We start from the raw sequence: 21,756 nt of genomic DNA on the forward strand, positions 1-21,756 counted from the left end.
AGGCTTAACCAGTGCTGAGTTGAGCAGTACTGTCACCTCCTGTGACTTGCATGCTATGCCACTGTTAATGCAATCTAAAATTTCATTTGCCTTTTTTTTTTTTTTTTTTTTGGCAACACCATCGCATTGCTGACTCATGTTGAGGCTGTGATCCACCACAACCCACAGATCCTTGGCAGCAAAATTGCTGAAAAGTCAGTTTCCCCCCTTCTGTATTTGTGCATTTGGTTTTTCTTCCCTAAGTGTAACACCTTACATTTGTCTTTGTTGAATTTCATTTTGTTGTCTGTAGTCCAGTTCTCCAGTTTATCCAGACCCTTCTGAATTTTAGCTCTATCCTCTAAACTTGATCAGTATGCTCTCTGTACCTACATCCAGGTCATTAATAAAGATGTTAAACAACACTGGACCCAGAACAGATCCCTGTGGAGCCTCCTTGAGACCTCCCTCCAATCTGATATCATTCCATTAACAGTTACTCTTTGTTTGTGGTTGTCTAATCAATTATGTATTCACTTAATGGTAGTTCTGCCAAGCACGCATTTCTCCAGCTTACTTACCAGAATGTCATGTGGGATTGTGTCAAAAGCCTTGCTGAAAGTCAGATATATTGTGTCTGCTGCTTTCCTCCTATTGACCAAACCAGTTACCTTGTCAAAGAAGGAAATCAAGCTGATTTGTTCTTGGTAAATCCAAGTACTGAGAGTCCAAAATATGATTCCCTTCTGGAGGCCAAATCCAAACAATAATGCTTTGTAAATGTATGGAGAAAGGATTATATCACAGCTTTGCAGATATATGAAAGAAAAATACCTGTGAGATAGGCAATAATAGCAGCCTTGACGTGGCTTTCCAGCTTCAGAGCAGTCAGGTCATATCACAAAAAGAGATCCACTTGGATCCTCTGGGCATTGTTGTTATCAAGAAAATTGTTAATAAAAGGAACAAAAAGTTGGGAGCACTTTCCAAGGCTTTTACTGCACTCCAAATAGAACCCCCAGGACTGTATGATTCTGAAGGTGTTCCTGGGATGAGCATGCATGTATGTGGAGAAGGTTGGCAGCATAGCAGGCTTATTAAGGTGGACTTCCAACATAATTATGGGGAGAAATCTTGAATGAGTTTGAAACATCACTACATTTCTGTAAATTTATTATAAGTGGGTCAGTCAGCTTAGTCACTCTTCAAACCAAAGCCACAGCCACTAGGAAAATGACCTTGAATTTAAGGGTATGTCTACACTACCCACCGGACTGATCTATCCCATGCCGTGAGGATGTGAAGTAAGTCAATCTAAGTCGATCCAAAATACGTCAACTTCAGCTATGCTATTCTCGTAGCTGAAGTTGCGTATTTTAGATTGATTTTTCCCCTTCCTCCTCCCAGTGTAGACCAGGCCAAAGAAATTTAAGTTCAGAGGAATAAGGTAGTTCAAAAGGAGCTTTTGTCAGCTTTGTCAGGGTCACAGTTTTTTTAATGGGACACACAGGTTTTTTAATGGGAGCTTTGAAAAATGTCACGCCCTCCATGAAACTGAGAAGAGGCTACAGAGACACTCATTCATTTTTGTCCATATGACCTGCATGGAGTTATCTTATAAGCTGGGTCTTAAAATAGAAAGTTGAGACATCAGAGTGAGAATCCTGTTAGGCCTGGTCTGCCCTAGGAGGCAGGGTCGATGTAAGATACATCGACTTTCAGCTACGCTATTCCCGCAGCTGAAGTTGTGTATCTTATTTCGACTTACCTCCCATCCTCACGGCGCGGGATCAACAGCCGCGGCTCCTTCTGTCAACTCCGCTACCCCCGCTCGCCCTGGTGGAGTTCTGGAGTCGACGAGAGTGTGTTCGGGGATTGATATATCGTGTCTAGATGAGACGCGATATATCGATCCCCGATAAACTGATTGTTACCCACCAATCCCACGGGTAGTGTAGACATACCCTTGGAGAGGTATCTCCAGAGAAGCAGAATTTCAGGTACATAATTTTCATTACTGCATATAACAAAATTACTTATAATATTTATAAAAAGTAGATGTTAAAATTAATTGTTTATATTTGCAACATGCCAGTGACACTTGCATCACAGATATGTGTGTTCATACTGTGCAAAGAAGCCCTGTGAATAGGAAATATTTCACTAGTACAGAGTCGCTACGTTTGTCAGTGATGAATGACAGCCTTCAGTTTAGCAGTGCTATATTTATATGTATGTACATATACTCCTTTTATTTAATTTTTTATTTTTCCCTACTCCTCTTTCTCAGTTGTTAATTTTATTGTGTGATATCTAGGCCTGCATTTAAATATTGAATCTCAAAATTGTGATTTTTAGGAAGAAAAGACTTTCACTCCTATTAAGTTAAAGTCTAACCTTTCACACGTTTTGTATCATAAATGTTATTTAAAATTGAACTACCATGTACCAACATATAAAAATGTGAAGTTATAAGTATCTAGCTGAAGGATGGGAACTGTTCCTTTGTATGCATGGCTAGCTGTATAATTGATGTTTCCTTATGTTTTTAGTTCCAACTTTTTTGCTAGCTTTGCATATTTTAAACTATTTTTGAGTTGGGACTTTTATAGTCTGGTTGAGATCATGTCTATGACCTGACCCATGATGTCAAGTGTCTCAAAATATTTGGACCTGCTGACTGACAGGCTATATATTTTGGGATCCAGGGACTTTCTAAACCCAAAATTACTGGAATGGGAGATACTTTATTTGCGTAAAAGTGAACTAATCACATCCCATTTGGCAATGCAGTGACTTCAGAAGGTGAGTGTCCTTAGGTGATCAGATTAGAACTCCTGAGGAGGTTTCCCAAAATGGGGAAGAAACTAGCTAGCTCACCATCTTCATAAACAAAAGAGAAAGAGGAAGCCATTGCTAATCTGATTCCTTGCTTTGGGCTGCTGCAAGGTGTTTAGTCTCTGGCTATGGAATGCCACCGTGCCCGACAAAGGCTTGTGCTTCCTCCATCTTGCCATCGGGGGGATGAGTCCAGTAGTGTGCAACATCAAAGAATTGACATCTACAAGCAAGTAACTTCTAGTCCTCTAGAAAGTCTATCCATGTCAAACCAGCAGAACTGAAAAAAACACCAGCTATTCTTTTCAACTATGTGCCATCTTCCTTAAGCTAAATGAAACCAGTGAGTGTATGTGTGTGAATAGAACCCAGAGAATTTATCCAAGAATGGCATCTAACTAATAGTTCCTCTAATACCTAAAACAGTCTCGACTAAATAATATATTGCATGGATTAGGAAGGTGGTATGTTTAATTCTGGAAAATTAGGTTATTTTCACCTAACTTCTTAAAATTACATTTTAAATTTAACAAGTTGTATAGGATCATATAATCATAGAATTGGAAGGGATCTTGAGAGGTCATCTAGTCCAGTCCCCTGCCCTCAAGGCAGTACTAAGTATAATCTCAAATTGTATTGAGTGTTTCACGTAATCTTATGTGGGAGAGGAGGCGGAGAGATTATCTATTTCTAAACATTTATAATATTTAGCATCAGAGAGATAGAGTCTCAACAATAGTTTCAATTTAGGAGTGATTTCACTGCCTACTCCCAGTATCAAACACTTGGATGTAATATATTGACTGACTTTGAGATTAATAATGCCCTGTTACTTTTGGGACTGATAGTTAAACAAGATTGCTGCGTTTCCAAATTGCTAGATAAATCTTATAAATGTTGATTTATTTGATAGGGTTTCATCAACCTAAGAATTAATTTGGTTTTATATTAAACCACTCTGTTTTAATTTTCTTATCTATTTTATTTTATGCTTTTTGGATAGGGATGTGGTTTAGTTATAAATACAAATATATACAAACTAAAAATGGTTATAGTTAGAAATCTGTGTAGTTTTGATTATTTCTTCCCCAGATATTAGGGTTTCAGACTTGAGGAGCCTGAGGGTAAATAAGAGTCAATTCTGTGTCCCATTTTGTGGTTGTCCTTAGAACAGCTGCTATAATCCTCACATAATTGGTGCCAAAACCCAAGACACTGTCAGTTTTTGAAGGAACGTTGAGTTATGTTTAGGTTATCTGTTTGAATAAACAGCGTAGGTTACAGAAGCTTTGAAGATTCGAAGTGGATACCAGCCAGTCAACCTAAAGGCTGGCCAGTTCAACATAATAAGTACTATATCATCTTCTGACGGGTTTAACACTAGGAAGATGAGTCTACAGTTGCTTTCCCTCCAGAATGATCTGTTCAATGCCATATCACACCACATGCTAGCATCTTTCTTTATGACATTCCACCATGTTGTCTTGGATTGGGCTTTTCTTTTTCCTTCAGTCTTGCTTTGTTGGACTTTGTCAGCAATGTGCTTTACATGTCCAAACCATTAGAGCCTACACTCCCTCATTTTTTCATCTACAAGTGTTATTTTGAGTATGTCTCTAACAATACATTTCACATGTGGTGGTTCTTGCTTACACCACTCAGCCATCTCAACATTTTCATTTCTGTGAAACAGATCATTTGTTCATGTTTCTTCTTTGTTGCCCAATGCTAAGTGCCATACATTAAAACAGGATAGACCACCATTTTATAGACTTTCCTTTTAATCTTACTGGTATCTACCTGTCATGGACTATATCACTTCTCTCTCCATTTGAGCCAGGCATTTGTTGTTCTAACTCTAATTTCACCCTGCATTTCCCCATTTTCCTGGTTTGTGAAATCCAGATACTTGAAACTTTGCATTTTCAATATTTTCTGTCCATCTAGTTTCAAGGATAATTCTTCAGTGTTTGGATTATTGAAATTACAACATAATCAGTCCTATACACCTCACAGAATGGAAATCTCCATCTTCTGCCACTCTTGCAGGTTCAGTATACAAGTACATATGTGTGCATATGTCTGAACAGATAATAAATATGTATTATGAGAGAGACGGCATTCACTTTTAGAACATGTGGGATTCAAAACTAGTGAAGATTCTGTCGGTGAAAAACTAGAGGCACTGAAGTTCAGTCCTTTTCTTTCTTTGTCTTTAGTACTATTAGAGACATGTAAAACAGTTGGACCTAATGGTTATTTCTTTTTAGCAGAAGTCATGTCAGTTTACTTGTTTATAAAATATTTTGGACATACATAATGCTATTTCTATAGCGCCAATTATTTTGAAGATTTTGAAGTACAGAGAGTTTGCAGTCCTAGGTATTACCCACTATTTTAATTGTAAATTAAAATAATAAAATACAATAAAATTTAGATCAGTTCTCTTGCATGGCCTTTTCCATCAAGGATAGACTTAGCAGTAATGTGAGATAGCTCATGTCACTTCATCAGCTGTAACACTTACTCCTGAGGGAATTCTGCGCTAAAAAATTACAAATTCTGCACACAATATTTTAAAATTCTGCAAGTTTTGAGAAAGAGTTCTGCAAGAAGAGGAAGTCCCGTCCTCTCCCACCTCCAGCTCAGCCAGGACTAGCAGTTGATCCCAGTGCAGGGGAGGAGCCACCGGCTGGGGTGTCCCCAGCTCAGCAGTGATTTAAGTCACTGCTGATTGCTCCAGGTGCAGGTACATCATTTCAGGCACTGCTAGAAAGGGGCACATGACTACTCTTGCAGCTTCCTTTGCTTCCCTGTCAGAAAGTCATTTTTCTGCAGGGAAGCAAAGAAATCTGGGGGTCATGAATTCTGCACATGCGTAGTGGTGCAGAATTCCCCCAGGAGTAAATACTGCTGGTGCTATTTCCTGAGTTGAATGGTTAGTTTAGTTTCCATGACCATTCATTCATTATCTTCTCTACTGTGTAAACCAATTGTGGATGCTTGCCAACTGAAATCTAGTTTGAAACCCTTAACTGAGGTTCTGGCACATTGTTAAAAAGGAAATGATTTTTCACGTTTTATTTAAAAATGTATTGACTTGTAATTTTAAATTCTATTTGTGTATGTTAACAAAGGACTGTCAAACTTTTTCATAGCATAGACTGTATCTTAACAGAGAGATTATTATATTAAACCACCTCCACTTCCATAAAGGACTGTGTAAAAATCCTGTGTTATGTAATACACAGTAATTGTTTACATGGAAAATTAAATATTGTCTTAATATTAATTTTGTCTTTTTAATAAAGTTTAGAATTTGGAATCAGTCAAGATACCTTGGTTTCAGACATATCCCAAGGGGTCCACAGGCCACAGTTTAAGAATAAATGATTTAGGATATTAAATAGTGTGGTTTTTTTAATATTTAAATACATGTATTATTTGTGACTAGCTCTGAAAAATGTACATCCTTTGTTGGTACTACTGGTTCTCCTTCTAAGGTACCTCTGAGAGATATAGAGATATGTTCCTTCATTTACATAGGTCATATTTTGAGGCAGTTACAAAATATTAGCATAATGTGCATATAAATTATAAATGTAAGCATTATATAAGCTCTCTTGTCGAGAAGTTGTTCCCAACTTAAAAAATGCTCTAGTAAAATAGAGCTAAAATTAAAGCTGTCTGTTTAAATCAATATAGGAAGAAGAGGAGGATCAGGATGATAGTGATAATCAAGAAGATGAAATGAATAGTTACGAGAAATATCAAGTGAAAGAACGTGTAGCTAAGAAGTTAAGAAAAGATAAAAATGAAAATGTTAAGCTACCATTTAAAGAAGAACCAGAAACTGAAAAGAAAACTACTAGTCGCAGGTAAGCAACATGCAATTTTTTCCTAATTTGAAATTATTTATTTACAGTAAGATGTTTAACTGCTAATCTTTAGCATTGCTTTTTACTATGCTGAAAGTTACATATCATATTTGAATTGCTGTAGTTAAAAATTTTATTTCCCCTCCCCTAAGAATTAATTGCTTATTAACTTCAATGATAAGCACATTTCTTAATTTTTCATCCTGCAGTTGAATTATATACTTGATTTACTGCAGGAATAGTGTTAGGGTAATTATATAATTTGTATTGTGTGGGCTTTTGTTGTTCCCATATGCAAGAATAAGGTGGCTGTGTTAAAATCCTTGGGATTTGTAACTTTGCTGATGTAATAGTTAACTATTTGTTTCAGCTCAGCCTCTCTCAGACTGTGGGTCAGGATCCCGAAGTGGGTCGAGACCAGGTTTTAATGCAATCTCCATGGCTGGCCCAGGGTTGGAGCCAGAGCCCCACCGTCTGGGGCTGAAACCCGACGGCTTCAGCCTTGGGCAGCAGGGCTCAGGTTACAGGCCCTCCACCTGGGGCTGAAGCCCTTGGGCTTCTGCTTCAGCCCCTCACTAGGGCAGTGGGGCTTGAGTGGGCTCAGGCTTCAGTTTCCCCCTCCTGCTGTCATGTAATAATTTTTGTTGTGAGAGGGGGTCACAGTGCAATGAATTTTGAGAACTGCTGAGAATGTGATGTGGTCAGAGATTATAATAGCACGTTGTGAAAAGTAGCAAGATAATCTAGGTGTATAATTAGTCCGCTTCATATATGACAATAAAATTTTACAGGTTTTTCTAGCTAAAAACTATTAAATATGAACTCTGCAAGTTTATCTTGTAACTGAAATGTTAAGCTGTAGTGATACCTGTTGAGAAATATATAAGCTAAATATATTATACCTGCTAGTCACCTGTCAAAGCCTGTTCCCACCAAGTAGACAGAAATATCTGAAGAATATTCATATCTCCAGTATAACAGATCATTAAGGCTGCGAGTCTGTCACGGAGGATGTGGGAGCTCCCCGGAGCAGCAGTGCTTTAGAAGCAGCTAAGATTTAGTCCGGGGTATTTATAATAAAAATCATGGACAAGTCAGAGGCCCTGAATTTTTGTTTATTGTCCATGACCTGTCCATGACTTTTACTAAAAATACCTGTGACTAAATCTTCACTTTAGGGTTTGTCTTCACTACCAGGGGAGATCAATGCTGCTGCTGCAATCAGTGCAGTGGGTGTCGATTTAGCTGATCTAGTGAAGACATGCTAAATCAATGGCAGAGTGCTCTCCAGTCGACTGTGGTACTCCAGCTCCCGAGAAGAGTAAGATAAGTTGACTGGAGAGCATCTCCTGTCAACGCAGCGCAATGAAGACACTGGGTTAAGTCAACCTAAGCTATGTCGACTCCAGCTACATTATTCACATAGCTGGAGTAGTGTAACTTAGGTCGACTTACCCAAGTAGTGAAGAAAAGCCCTCCGTTACCATTTATCAGAACAAGTTATACATGTGCATGTATGTGTGCTTTTAAGCATCTGTTCCTGAGATGATGTTCAGACAGATGATATTATGGGTGGATAATATCAAACTTATTAGGAATTGTTTCACAATATATCAATAAATGTGGACTCCAGTGGTTCTTGACCAAATAATTTTCTCTTCACAAGCACTAATCAGCTATCACAGGATCGGCTTATATGTGTATTAAGTTGACTACAAATTAAAATTGTCAAAAAAGTAACTTTTAATTGAATTTTAAATTCCTTCGAATTTCACTGTTTTGTATGCTCTTAAAGTAGCTTTTGAAAAGAAATTAAAACTTACCCAACCCTGCTACCAGAAAATTGTTGATGAGTGCAGACAATAGTTGGTTTTCCTCTGTCAGGTTCAACTTCCACACTTAACAATGGTTCTTGTGTAGCTTTGAGGAACAAAGTGTTCTTTAACTGTCTCATCCTGTTCAGTCACCTATCTCAATTGCTCCAAAGGTGGTGAAGCCATTTTAAAAGTATTGTTTGTAGAACCAGCTACATCAGTGGGTATAGCGAGCTTTCAATATAGCTATTTAAATAACTTAGATTTGAAAGTGATGTTGGCTGTCCACAGAGTAAGGTAATGCCTTGGGAAGAAGGGAACTACCAGAGGAAAAAAGAAACAGTTCATAAGTCATTCCTTCCCACAATGGACGCACATGTCACTTTTAATGGCATTTCTTGGGCCACTAGGGCATTTTTTTCTCATAGAAGCTGGAAGTTGTATAGCTGGCAGTGGCAGCTTGGGAGAGGGTAGGAAAAACTCAAGAAATACTGATATTTATTATACATTTGGACATTAAATTAATATGAATTTAAAACATTCTAAATTGACAAAACAGTTCAGATTGTTTTTCTCCTATTTTTTCTTAAATATTTATGAAATGTTTTTCATAGAAGGTTATGTTCCATTAAATAGCAAAAACAATTTTTTTAAAATGACACATAGCAGAATTACAATTATTCATTATTTTTTGTTCAGCGACAGTCAATGTGTAATAGATTACTTTACCAAATAAATTTGCATTCTTTTTTAACTAGAACAACCCAATTTAGATCAAACAGTAGCATGCTTTTAATATCCACATCAGAGAAAGTCAGCCTCCCATTAGTTGGAAACCCCCCCACAAAACCTATAAAGATATCATGGTTTAACTCTCAAAAGTTCATTTAAACTATGGATTTATTTTCCATGTTCATTTTATGTTGATTTGCTGCACATTTTCTGTAAAATTGTCCTGCATCAAAAGACTATCCAGTGAGACTGATGTTAATTCACTAAAAGCAGGCCCTTCTCTCTTTTTCTTTTAAATACAGGGCTTATGGGACATAAAAATAGGGTGACCAGATGTCCCATTTTTAAAGGGACAATCCCATTTTTGGGGGGACTTTTTTTTAGATAGGTGGCTATTCCTCCCCACCCCCTGTCCCATTTTTTCACAGTTGCTATCTGGTAACCCTACATATAAACAGTGTCTGAAGATTTACACTCAGAACTTACTGAAGGTTGCTTTTAAAGCAGAAGTGCTGAATTCTCTTTCTTTCAGGAAAATTTGTCAAATTGACACATCTAGTTGATTCATTATTAAGCCCTCCAGCCTTGTTGTCTGTTCCACATTAAATAGAACTGGGAACATCAAAGGCAGTGTCTCTTCATTTTTCTGAAACAACATCTCTTTAGGTATAGGGATGGCAAACAAAGAAGGTCTTTGGAATAGATATAAGGACACTGGAAAGAATCTTTGCATCCTATGTTTAGCCCTGGATAGGTGCTCTACAGACTGCGTGTGATTCCATCAGTTTTAAGCATTAGTGACCATAGGTATGTGTGTATAATTGTCATCACTGTCTTATTTACTGTACCTGTAACATTAAACTCAAGAATCTGTTATTTTCCAACTGATAGGAATCTGACATTCTCTGACATGGAAATTAAATGCATACCTCTGTTCTATCCAAATTCAGTTGTGTTAACCTTAGGTCCCAGTGTGGTGATATGGCGAGCCCATTATCATGTTAGATGATTCTGTCTTGAAGAATGAATTCTTCATGTGAATGCATTGGAAATAAGTGATATGACAGTCTCATGGGATTTCTCCACCTAGTCTAGTCCAGTCCAGGCTTCAGTTGTTCAGAGCGGGCAATGCTGCAGGAGTTGTCTGTGAGTAAACAGGGAGTTGAATCAGCAGTGCATGACTTCAGTGGGAGGTTCTAGTAGCATTTTAGTGGGCCAAGGAACATCTGCTCTCTATCGTTGTTCTGTTTTACCAATAAAATAATAACCAACAGGATCGTTTAAAAGGGGATGAGGCAAAATGCCACGTTTATTGTGAATACAAAAAGAAGTAGAGTAAACAAGTAATCATAAATATTCTGTCCTGTGTACTCTCACAAAATACCAAAAGAAGCAAAGCAAGTAGACAGTTATATTTACTACATTCCATTCACTCACACACACATACGCATACAAGTTTTGCAAAGTTGTTATAGATACCAGCCTAGAGGTTGCTCATGCCAAGTTACTGGCCAGGTAACCTGGGCATGAGGGTGGAGCTGAGCCTTTGTCAGATGTGCTCCTTGAGGGTGATTGCAGAACCAGACTCAAAATCCTTAGTCTTTAGGGTCTGTTTTTATAGGAGTTTATTCCTATGCCAGTCTATAGAGGTGGCTTCATCATGCTGTTGCTGAATCAATCAGCAGATGGCAAATCCATGATGGCTCTATGACAACTGCCAGATGTTATCTTGTTCTTTGGTTCTCCCATCCCTGAGGCTGTTGGGTGGATTCCAGTCTGCCCTCTGGGGGTCATCCGGTTATCTCCACATAGCACAAGCAAGATAAAGAATGGGAGAAGGGTGGGAGTTTCTGTGTGCTGTTCCGAGGAACAGTTGTTTCTGCAAGGTCTTATCGTTTCTGAGAGCAGACTCTCTGTCTCAGGATGTGCTGACACAATTAGCAGTTTGGCCTTGTAAACTGCTCACAGGGAGAAGAAGAAAAAGGCCTTCTAATTAACACTACTTTGGGATCTCTAAACTATTGGTGGGGGGAGAGGTTGCATTCAATCTATCTACCATATATATCTCTTTATAGCATTAATACAGAAATCCTTTGGTATAGTCAGACAATTCATCTCATCAGAAATTTAAATAGGCAAGCAGAGTGTTTGAGCTTTTAAAGTAATTTATTCAGAATAACGGCTACTAAGTAGGTAACTTTTTTTAGCAAATCTACAGTCAGTTGGGTCTGTCTGTCTTGTTGAATGGATTTTGTATTAAAAGAAACAAGTCAGAAAATGGAATAAAGGAAACAATGTGGAAACAATAGACACTTTCTGAAATTCATGGCACCAACATCCAAGGCACCACTTCCTGTAAATACAATTTATACTCAGAATCGTTAAGCTAATTTTGGTTGCTTCAGTATGTGTCAGACCTTTGGTATATGAATCTTCTGACTTGGAAGACTATCCAATTCAACATTAGTGTTGAAGCATGAGGGATAAGAATTCTGTCAAGTTATCTATATATTTGGTGTATGAAAGGGAAATGCCAAAGTCTTAGTCTTTTAGACTCTGTGTCATATCTAAGCTCCTAAGTTCAGAACAGCTGGTTACATCAAAAGCATACTTCCAGATAAAAGAAAATGTCAGACTCGTGCATCAGGAATCCAATTCAATTTTAGAATTCCATCAAGTTGGCCTTAAAAATGTCAGGCCTCTGCTTGTTAAAGGCTTGAGAGGATCAGTTGGAGGTTTTATAGAGAGAGATCCCCGTCTAGTCTAATGGTTCTTTAGAATAGTGAATCATTAAAATAATTTCTTTATGTACATTTATTTTCATCCTGTAGGTGGAGCTTGGGTACTACACATTGTAAATACAGTAGTTTCATTTATTTTTCATGCTTTTTATTTACATGGCATACAGCATTCAACCACAGTACAAAAATAAGCAAAGTGATACAGAGATGCATTGGTTACCTATAGGAACAGAGAGGATGTGGCCATGGGTAAAAATAGTTTAAGTCCCAAAATTGCAGGAATAGTCCATTCATGTGTATGAAATTTCTAGAAGGAAACCTGAAGATCTTCATATGACTCAAGATATATTAAATAGAATTTTTTCCCTATTTCAGTTCTGGTCATTAAAGATCTCATGATGTTTTTTAAATAGCTAGAAGTGTTTAACTTCAATATCCTGAGCCAAATGCTTTACTTCACATTCTAAAATTTTGTAATTGCTGCATACTAAATTGCTATACTTGCTAAATAGACATTGCATGTTTGTTTCACCTGAGAGATGGCTGCATTTCTGTGGCAGCTGAAATGATTTCTCCGTATCGCTTACAAATTTCTTGATAAAATTGCATAGCATTTTGGGGTTCTGTAGTCTGAATGTCATCACAGTGAATGTCATCAATTTTGCTGTCAATTAAGAGCTTAACATCCTTAGTAAGGCAATATTATGCTGCTCAGCATCTGTGAAATAGCTGTCCAGAGTGACTGGACAGTAAAGGAATGGGAAGAAATGTTTGAAATTACTGAATAATGACATCTGAAAATCAAATGGAAGGTCTCATGTCTTTGGAATTAACCACACAGATCTGAAAAATAGTGGTGGGAGGGATGTTTCCTAGTTCTGTTCTTAGTCATATCCTGTAATCATTTTAGCCGCATGTTAAAAAAATTAAATGTCTGTTTCTTTTGCTTGGATTATAACAAGGCCAGTACCTTTGCCTAAAAGCTGGTATTTTAATGTACTCTCCCATCTGTCTGTTCCCATCTATTCTCTTGTCTTATACTTAGATTGTAAGCTCTTTGGGGCAGGAACCATCTTTTTGTTGTTTGTACAGTTCTTAGCACAATGGGGATCCTGGTCCATGACTTAGGCTCCTGGGTGGTAGGGTAATATTATTAGCACATAAGTCCTACTCTATGCTAGGCCTATTTCAGAATCTACAAGATAAACTAGCTAAAAGCTCTGGTAGAATAAACTAATATTTTTTAAAAACATGTATACATTTAAGATACTATAATACTTTCTACGAATTTGGATAAATATTAGAAACACATTGGGCATGCCGGAAAGATCTCTTGAAGCCCCGTTGTAGAATGATCCTTTACTACTGCAATGTAAGGTAGCCAAAGTGAATTTCATGGAGGAGCTTTTTGAATTGAATTATTTTAAATCCTTTAAGTCAAGACCCCGTTTACTCTTCCTAAGATTTCATCAATATCGATAAATACAACATTAGGTCATTTTTATTCATAAACACACTCGCTCAGGGATGATTCCCTGTTAGAGTTCTATTTTGAGACCTTATCACTTAGTTTTTAATGCATTTAATGTGTGTCATGTTAATTTTATATTCTGTTTTTTTTTTAATCAAAATGTTGTGAGGATACCAAGTCAAATTCCTTAAAGAAATTTAAGTATATTACATATGAGTGTCTCCTAAATAATACTGAATAGGGAAGTGACTGAGAAATTATTCTGAGCCAGAGGCTCTAATTACTAATTTAAAATGTAAAAGAAGTAATGCAACACTGATTCTTGTTTTTGAAAGTAACTTCAATTATATAAACTCAGTTCTAATTAACATACTTGTTCAGATGTGTGAATGTGCATTTTTGTTAAACATGTTGGAGAAAAAAGTTAGTTATAATACAGAAAACATTAACTTCATACATTGATATTGTGACATCTTTAAAAAATGCTGGTAAAATATACAGCTAATAGTGAAAGAACACAAAAAATTCTTGGTTGTGTATCTCATTAAAATGATTGTACATCTTCTCATAAACCAGTGGCTCTCAAACTTTTGTACTGGTGACCCCTTTCACACATCAAGCCTCTGAGTGCAACGCTCCTCCCCCATAAATTAAAAACACTTTTTAATATATTTAACACCATTATAAATGCTGGAGGCAAAGTGGGGTTTGGGGTGGAGGCTGACACCTTGCGACCCCCCATGTAATAACCTCACGACCCCCTAAGGGGTCCTGACCCCCAGTTTGAGGACCCCTGTCATAAACCAAATGTTCTGCATTATCATTCTTCCTGTGCAATTTTGTACATCACACAGCAATAGAAATGTGAAAAGTTCCCAACAGTTTGTGAATGAATTTCACAAGTTCTGTTATACAAACATAGGGAATACAGTGAAATTAATTATTCTTAGATGTAGCTGGAATCTCTCTAACCTCTAATGTAGTCCTTGCAAACAGGTTTAAATAGAGACACATTTATTTAATGCTTTCTTCCTAAAAATGCAAAAACTAGTTATGAGTATACCCTCAAAGATTTAGAGGTTCTTGGGTCCTACATATTTAACATTTTTATCAACAACGTGGATGAAAACATAAATTGAGGGAGTGGTAAATAATGAAGAGGACTGGTCAGTGATACAGAGCAATTTGGATCCCTTGGTAAATGGGGGTTCAAGAGAACAAAAAGGGTTTTTTAATAAGGCTAAATGTAAATGTATACATTTAGGAAGAAAATGTAGGCCATACTTACAGGAAGGAGGTCTCTACTCAGTGAAGCAATGAAAAAGATTTGGGGCTGAAGTGGATAATAAGCTGAACATGAGTTTCCCTTGTGATGCTGTGACCAAAAGAGCTAATGCATTCTGACATATTCAGGCTGGATTCAGGAGGGGATGATGCCACCAAAACAAGGTTCTCTCTCTGACTCAAGACAGAAAATGCATTTGGATCAGGAAGGAAAGGTAGTGGAGTCCATATTGATTTGATGGCAGCCAGTGAAATTGGTGGCACATCAGGCAGACTGCTAAACTGCTGCAAGTTATTCACTGTAGGCCAATGGTGTGGTTCATTTAAGAAATGATTACCAGTCAAAGCTTCATCCTGCAAGTTGGGGAGAAAATTCATTAGCTTAACTGGCTCTATAGTGGCCTTCCATAAAGGTCAGTTTTGACTCCCCTTTTGTTCAATGTGTATAGACATGCAACCTTCCTGAAATGCAGGCTGAGAAAAATGTGTATGCTGATGACCTTTTTATTGCTGGCACTGATAATGACGTCCATCGGATTGAAGGGAATCTCGGTCAAGACGAAGATGCTCTGACCACTTAATTCCTAGTAATGAAATTCTCAGTGAAACCAAGACAGTGGCAGCTACTTTGCATCTAAACATTCATCTTACTGATCTGTATCCAAGAACAGCTACTGCCATTCCATCCAGTTGTCACACACTTGGGAGTAAAACTCAACCATAGCCTGACTTACTGGTCTCACCTAGAATAACTGAAAATGACTCTTCCTGTAGTGTTTTGATAAAAATACAAGAACTCTCAGGAACCTCCTGAAGAGCAGACCCTTTGGGTTCTTCATACATCTCTATTGTCCCTGCTGTTTGCTTCAGCTGAATACTGCTCTGCCGTTTGGGGGAACACCCTCTTCACTCAGCTTGTCAACATGGAACTGAATTCGGCCATTCACATTATCAGTGGCTGCTTGAATTATACCCCAGCCTCCAGTCTGTATGTGTTAGCGCATTTAGTTTCACTAGTTCTTTGATAAGATGCTATTACTGTTAAATCTGGCTGGAGAGCTGAGACAGGTGAAACAAACCTATTACAGCTTGGGTTGACTTATGCCATATTCTCAGGCAGGAAACAACTTGAAATGCAAGTTGGAGAGCTGCTTGTATTCCGAGGAGGAGTTCCATTTCTGCAGACTGGAGTGCGACACCATAGTTGATCTTTTGACATACCTTTGCTACGGCAGCTCACACGCTCTTGGACAAGGGTGCCACTGGCTCTTTACTATGCATGGATGATCAGTGCCACCAGGGAGCTGAAAACTATGTCCATGTAGATTGAAGCATCGGGGGAAAAGAGTCTAATACACTAAGTAAATTCAGGAGTCTATTGCTGCACATGTCTCCTTATCCACTTGATTGTAGATTCTGGACCAGGCTCCACAGACTACTCTCTAGCTCAGTGGTCCCCAACGTGGTGCCCGCGGGTGCCATGGCACCCTCGGGGGCATCTTAATGCACCTGCGTCCTGGCCCCCGGGAGAGCACCCACCGAAATGCCGCCGAATTTCAGTGGCATTTCGGCGGGGACACCTCTCGATGACGACGCTTGTCGCCAACAAGTGATGTCATCGAGAGGCGTCGCTCCTGAATTTCGGCGGCATTTTGGCGGGTGCTCCGCCGCCGCAGTGGTCATTGGTCTGGGGCCCGCCAGACGAAAAGGTTGGGGACCACTGCTCTAGCTCATCCAGAGTTGTCCCAGCTGGGCACCAGCTTGGCCTGGTTTCTTCTCTGCAATGCTGCCCCATAGTCACAATATAGACAGTAACTCATGCAGTGGAAGAATGTCCAGCCTGTCATCTAGAAGGGATTTTACAATGCCTAGCCTCCCTTGATACATAAGCTGTTCTCTTCTTATGGATCCGAAGCATCAAGATCTGATGTCTATGTACAAGAGAAGAGTGAATAAGACACACTCCTATTCCAGAATAAGCGCATCCACATACAGAGTTAAGCAGATTAACTATTTTTTATTTAAATTAACACCGTAGTTTATTCTGGATTAATTATCATGTGCGGACAAACCCTTAATTTGCAGTGCATTGAATTATTCCTGTGTCAGGCACTTTAGGAAGCAGGTTCTTTTTATTACATACCAACACCTTTAAAAAAAAAAAAAAATTACTAGATAAGAGGGACAAGATGGGTAACTAATGTGAGAGCTGAGCAGTCAAACGCTTCCTCTCACAGTCCGCAAATGGCATTCTTTCTTGAATTCATTTCTTTATCCAGGAATTGAATGTGTGAAGAGTATGGCACACTAGCCACAGGCTAGTTCATCTCTATTTACCCAGTTTATTACCATCTAATATAGCAAAAATCAGAATTAAGCTCCTTGGGAGAAATTGCTACTGCTGATGTAGTGTAGCTATAGAAGGATGCTATGTTGGAAGGGTTATTGTTGGACACTAAAGCAGCAAATCTTCATCAGTTTTTTTAAAAAGCTCTTCTAATCAAATTGCACATGTGCTTTAACAATTGACAGTAGTTAAAGAATTAATGTAACATTGGAAATACATTTCTCTCTTTGTTCAATTTGATAAAATCTTGAGATTCTAAACAGAGAAATGATAGAATTATATATTTCTCTCTTATTAAGGATCACCTACATAAATTTGTTTACTCTTGCTGAGTTTGCAGATATTTTAGCTAACTCCTGTCTGTTGGGTGATTTGTCATATCTTATTAGTATTCATTTTATATCCTATTTTACTGTTATGTGAAATCAGTAGTTATACTTTCACTTTAATAGAGTGAAAAAATCTCTCTTTATTGAATGATGCTTTGTGGGAAGGAAGTTTGATATTAACTGAGCAACTGAGAACATTTTCCAATCTGAAGAACAGTAAATCAGGCAAACCATGTGTAGCTTCTGTTCTGTTTAGTTTCTTATACAGGTTCAGCATCAAGCCACATTCTGTACATTTTTAGTCCTAGAACAAATAAAAACTATTAAGTATGTTAGTTTCATTGTTAAATATATAAACATTTGACTTAATATTAAACAAATAGGTTTAAATTGATATTTTTGTGAACACACTGACGTTCATTAGCTACAGCTGTGTATAATGCAGGGTGATCCATGCAATTTTGTCATTGCCCTTTGTCCTGACCTCCAACTTTTGTCAAGTCCTTTCATGGGCAGAGACAACAAGAATGCCAGGTTTTGTGAAATTTACATCATCTGTACTATACTATTAAAATTACCAAATTCATGTCACACATAACCAGTCGCAGATGGTAATATATGACTCCAGGAACATTGTATTACTACAAAAGATTAACGCATGAACTCAGTGTGACACTTGTCCAGCACTTCCTGTCACACTCTATCTTGTATTTTAGAATACTCAATTCTTTTCTGTTCAACTGCTCATTACTGTGGTGCCTGGAATTTTTCATTGCAATATTTTCTTATTTCTGCGTACCTATATTAATATGTGACAACGTGGTACTTGCATTTCAGTGCTGTTAGTGAAAGTTTTGATTAAAACCAATTTAAAATGTTTGTGTATGACAAAAAATAAGAAGTGATATTCATCCCCTATGTGTGCTACAAGAAATGCACATTTGATTTGTGGTGTGAATAACTGTTAAAGATGTATCTTATTGTGCTCCATTTATATGAATGAGTATTTACTTAAATCCGAGATCCATGCATGCTCATACAGCAAAGTGCACAATTTATTGACATTGTTCCTTCCCCCCCCCCCCCCCCCCCGGAAAAGTCATTGACAACTTTTATGTGCTACCCTTTTAAACCAAACAAGCGTACAGAGGTATTTTAAAAAGATTAGAAGTATGAGATTTTCTAATTTATATAAATGCTTATAACCATTTAGTCACTTACTGTAATAGAGAAAGTGAGTTGAAAGATGAAAGTAATACAGTTTTTGTCTTTCTAACTTGTCTGTTCCTGAAGGATGTATTCACTCACAGTCCATTGAAATCAGTTGGAGTCTGTCTTTTGACTTGAATGGACATAGTACACAGCCGTAAACCAGCAGTTAGTGGTGTTTCCCTAGCAAATAAGAAAAAAGATTAGAATTCTAGAAAATAATTTTTCAGCTGCTGTAAGTAATTATTATAATAAACCAAAGATTATACAGTTATGACATCATAAACGTGTGTTTTTGGTCTCCGAGTGTACTCTACTCTGCATTGAAAATAGGACAGTAACCATAGTGCATTATCATGCATTTTGTAGAGAAGAACACATGTTTTTATTACCAAAAAAATACTCAAATTCTCCACAAAATTTCTACCCTATTTCATTTGCTGCTCTATGATTGCTCTTCTTGTTAAGGTTTAAAATTTTTTTTCATATATTGCACTGTGCAGCATGTAAACAAATGAGAAGGCAAAGTTATTTTAGAACCTTAATCTTCCTTGTGCAGCTCCACTGAAGAAATTATTTTGTAGAGAACATCTTGGATATTTCCCTATACGTTTAGTCAGTTTGAATTTGTAACAGAAGAGCTATGTGTGGTGTATACTGTATCATAAGTTTTTTTTTTTATATTACGGAGTGTATGTCTACAAACTTCTCACCTCCTGTCTACAGACTTGGGATAGCAGGGCTTGTGCTAGAGCTCTAAGAATAGCTGTGTAGATAGTGCTTTGAAGTTGTGACTTGGACTGGAGCTCATTGGTTTAAAATGATGCAGTAAAAAATTCAGAGCATGAGCTCTAGCCCAAGCCACAGCTTCCTATACACAGCTATTTTTAGCATGTTAGTGCAAGCACTGCTAACCCAAGTTTGTCAGCCCTGCGCTTGGACACTCGCTGCCATGGGCAGAACAGGCATACATTAAGAGGCTACCTCTGCCTCAACCTTGGACTGGGACACTGCAGTTGATAGAGCAGGGGGTGAAACTCATGTAAGCTGCAGACAGAATATTCTTGGTGGAAGGTTCTCTACACAAGATCAAGTCTTATCACATTTAGGGTGCTTTGTGAGTAGGGTGACCAGATAGCAAATGTGAAAAATCAGGATGGGGATTGGTGCCAGGCCAACGGTGCCTATATAAGACAAAGCCCTGAATATCAGAACTGTCCCTATAAAATCAGGACATCTGGTCACCCTATTTGTAAGGCTACCTCTTTATGGGAAAAGACTGCATGATAACAAATTGACAGAATGGCCTAGCAACGCTCTTCTGGATAACAGTGTAAAGAGTTAAAAACAAGGACAGGGTGAAGAGTTTAGGTTTCACTTTAAAAATAAGTTTTGTAACAGCACTGAAATACTGTTGGGAAAATACCATCACTTCTGGAGTTGAATGAAATTACTATTTTGCATTGTACATCAACAGTACATAACAGTTATGGATAATAAGTGAAGAACAGCATATTCAATTGAAATTTAAAGGAGAATCTAAGCCAGGGTTTCTCAAACAGGGGTTGCCACTTGTGTAGGGAAAGCCCCCTGGCGGGCCGGGCCGGTGTGTCTACTTGCCCTGTCTGCAGGTCCGGCCAATCGCGACTCCCAGTGGCTGCAGATCGCTGCTCCGGGCCAATGGGAGCTGCTGGATCAAGATGCAGGACCTGCTCACAGAATCTGGCAAGAACGGGGCTGATGTTGCAGAAATACACATTCCTTAGAAGTGCTAGGCACAGACTACTCCATGCAAACACATCCCGATATCAAGTGGTACCAGAACTTCCCGATATCAAGGGTGATACAAAAACATTCCCCAAGGACAATAGGAACACACTGACATCCTTAGCCCACTCCCCTCCAAAGATAACAGTATGTATGTAACAAGATGACCGTGTGTAATAGAGATGTTTTAATTGAACCAACATGTACAAGGTGCTGAGTAATAACTAGCCACGTCAGGGGGCAATAACTAACAATGTCAGGGGGGCAGTACATAACCTGTTTGTATTGGGGTACAAAATTGTATATGAAGGAATGTCTTTGTCTAACCTAAGGAGGAACAGAAATTCCTGCCATTCACTGAGCTGGTCCATTGTTAGGGCATACATGTGGTAGTGGTCCGTTAGTCTGTGGGATACTAGTACCATGCTTTGTCAACAATAAACCTGTTGTGGTGCCTTCGTACCTTGATGGATCTTGTGGTTATTGGGCGGTTTGCTCGAAGTCTGCTGTGCCGGCTGTCTGTGCAGAGCTGGGGCAGCACACAGGGAGAACACAGAGAGCGCGCATGCACACACACAGCTGAACATCTAACTACAAGCATGTGCTCATGGGAATTACTGATATCATTAACATCTTTGCTTTTTTTTTAAAAAAAAAAAAAACACCCTCAAATCCTACAAAATATGTGCACAGCTAGTCTGTGTAGACACATAATCCTATAATTATTACCCTCATCCTCCACACTCCTCCTCATTGTTTTTTTACATCCAATTTTTGTAAATCTTTAATTTAGATTTAAGATCTTCAGGCAGTAATAGTTGCTTAAGTATTTTTACAGTGCCTGGCCTGATCATAACTGGAGAATCTCATCTTGGTGCCACGATAATATAAAAATGTAAAACAACAAATAGGTTCACTTTGGGCAGAAATGATTTCAGCCTCTACGGTATCATGGAATTAAAGACTGTTTCATAATACTTATGCACAAGGGGGCCAAATAAAGCTTGCACAGATAACCTTATTTTTGCCACTTCTTAATTTGTGAGTGCTTGACTTTGCAACCTTGCTAATGTTCTTTTAATGTAGTTTTTTGTGTGTAATTTCCTAGATGGTCAAAAAAGCCAGGATGATGATAGGAATCATTAAAAAGGGGATAGAGAATAAGGAGAATATATTATTTCCCTTATATAAGTCGATGGTAGGCCCACATCTTGAATACTGCATACAGATGTGGTCTTCTCATCTCAAAAAAGATATACTGGCACTAGAAAAAGTTCAGAGAAGGGCAACTAAAATGATTAGGGGTTTGGAACGGGTCCCATATGAAGAGAGATTAAAGAGGCTAGGACTTTTCAGCTTGGAAAAGA

The 21,756-nt window shown here is 38.1% G+C and overlaps 1 protein-coding gene across 5 annotated transcripts in view; it reads left to right on the forward strand.

Annotated features, from left to right (window-relative positions):
- CWC27 (CWC27 spliceosome associated cyclophilin) overlaps positions 1 to 21,756 on the forward strand; it is a 214,987-nt gene that overhangs the window by 33,120 nt on the left and 160,111 nt on the right. For all 5 annotated transcript variants that reach the window (XM_075066976.1, XM_075066977.1, XM_075066978.1 and 2 more), the window contains one exon: positions 6,523 to 6,695. In XM_075066976.1, the coding sequence (XP_074923077.1) occupies positions 6,523 to 6,695 (173 nt within the window). The remainder of the gene's footprint in view (positions 1 to 6,522; positions 6,696 to 21,756) is intronic.

This window comes from Chelonoidis abingdonii, chromosome 6 (assembly GCF_003597395.2).
Source record: "Chelonoidis abingdonii isolate Lonesome George chromosome 6, CheloAbing_2.0, whole genome shotgun sequence".
In the NCBI taxonomy this organism is placed as follows: Eukaryota; Metazoa; Chordata; order Testudines; family Testudinidae; genus Chelonoidis; species Chelonoidis abingdonii.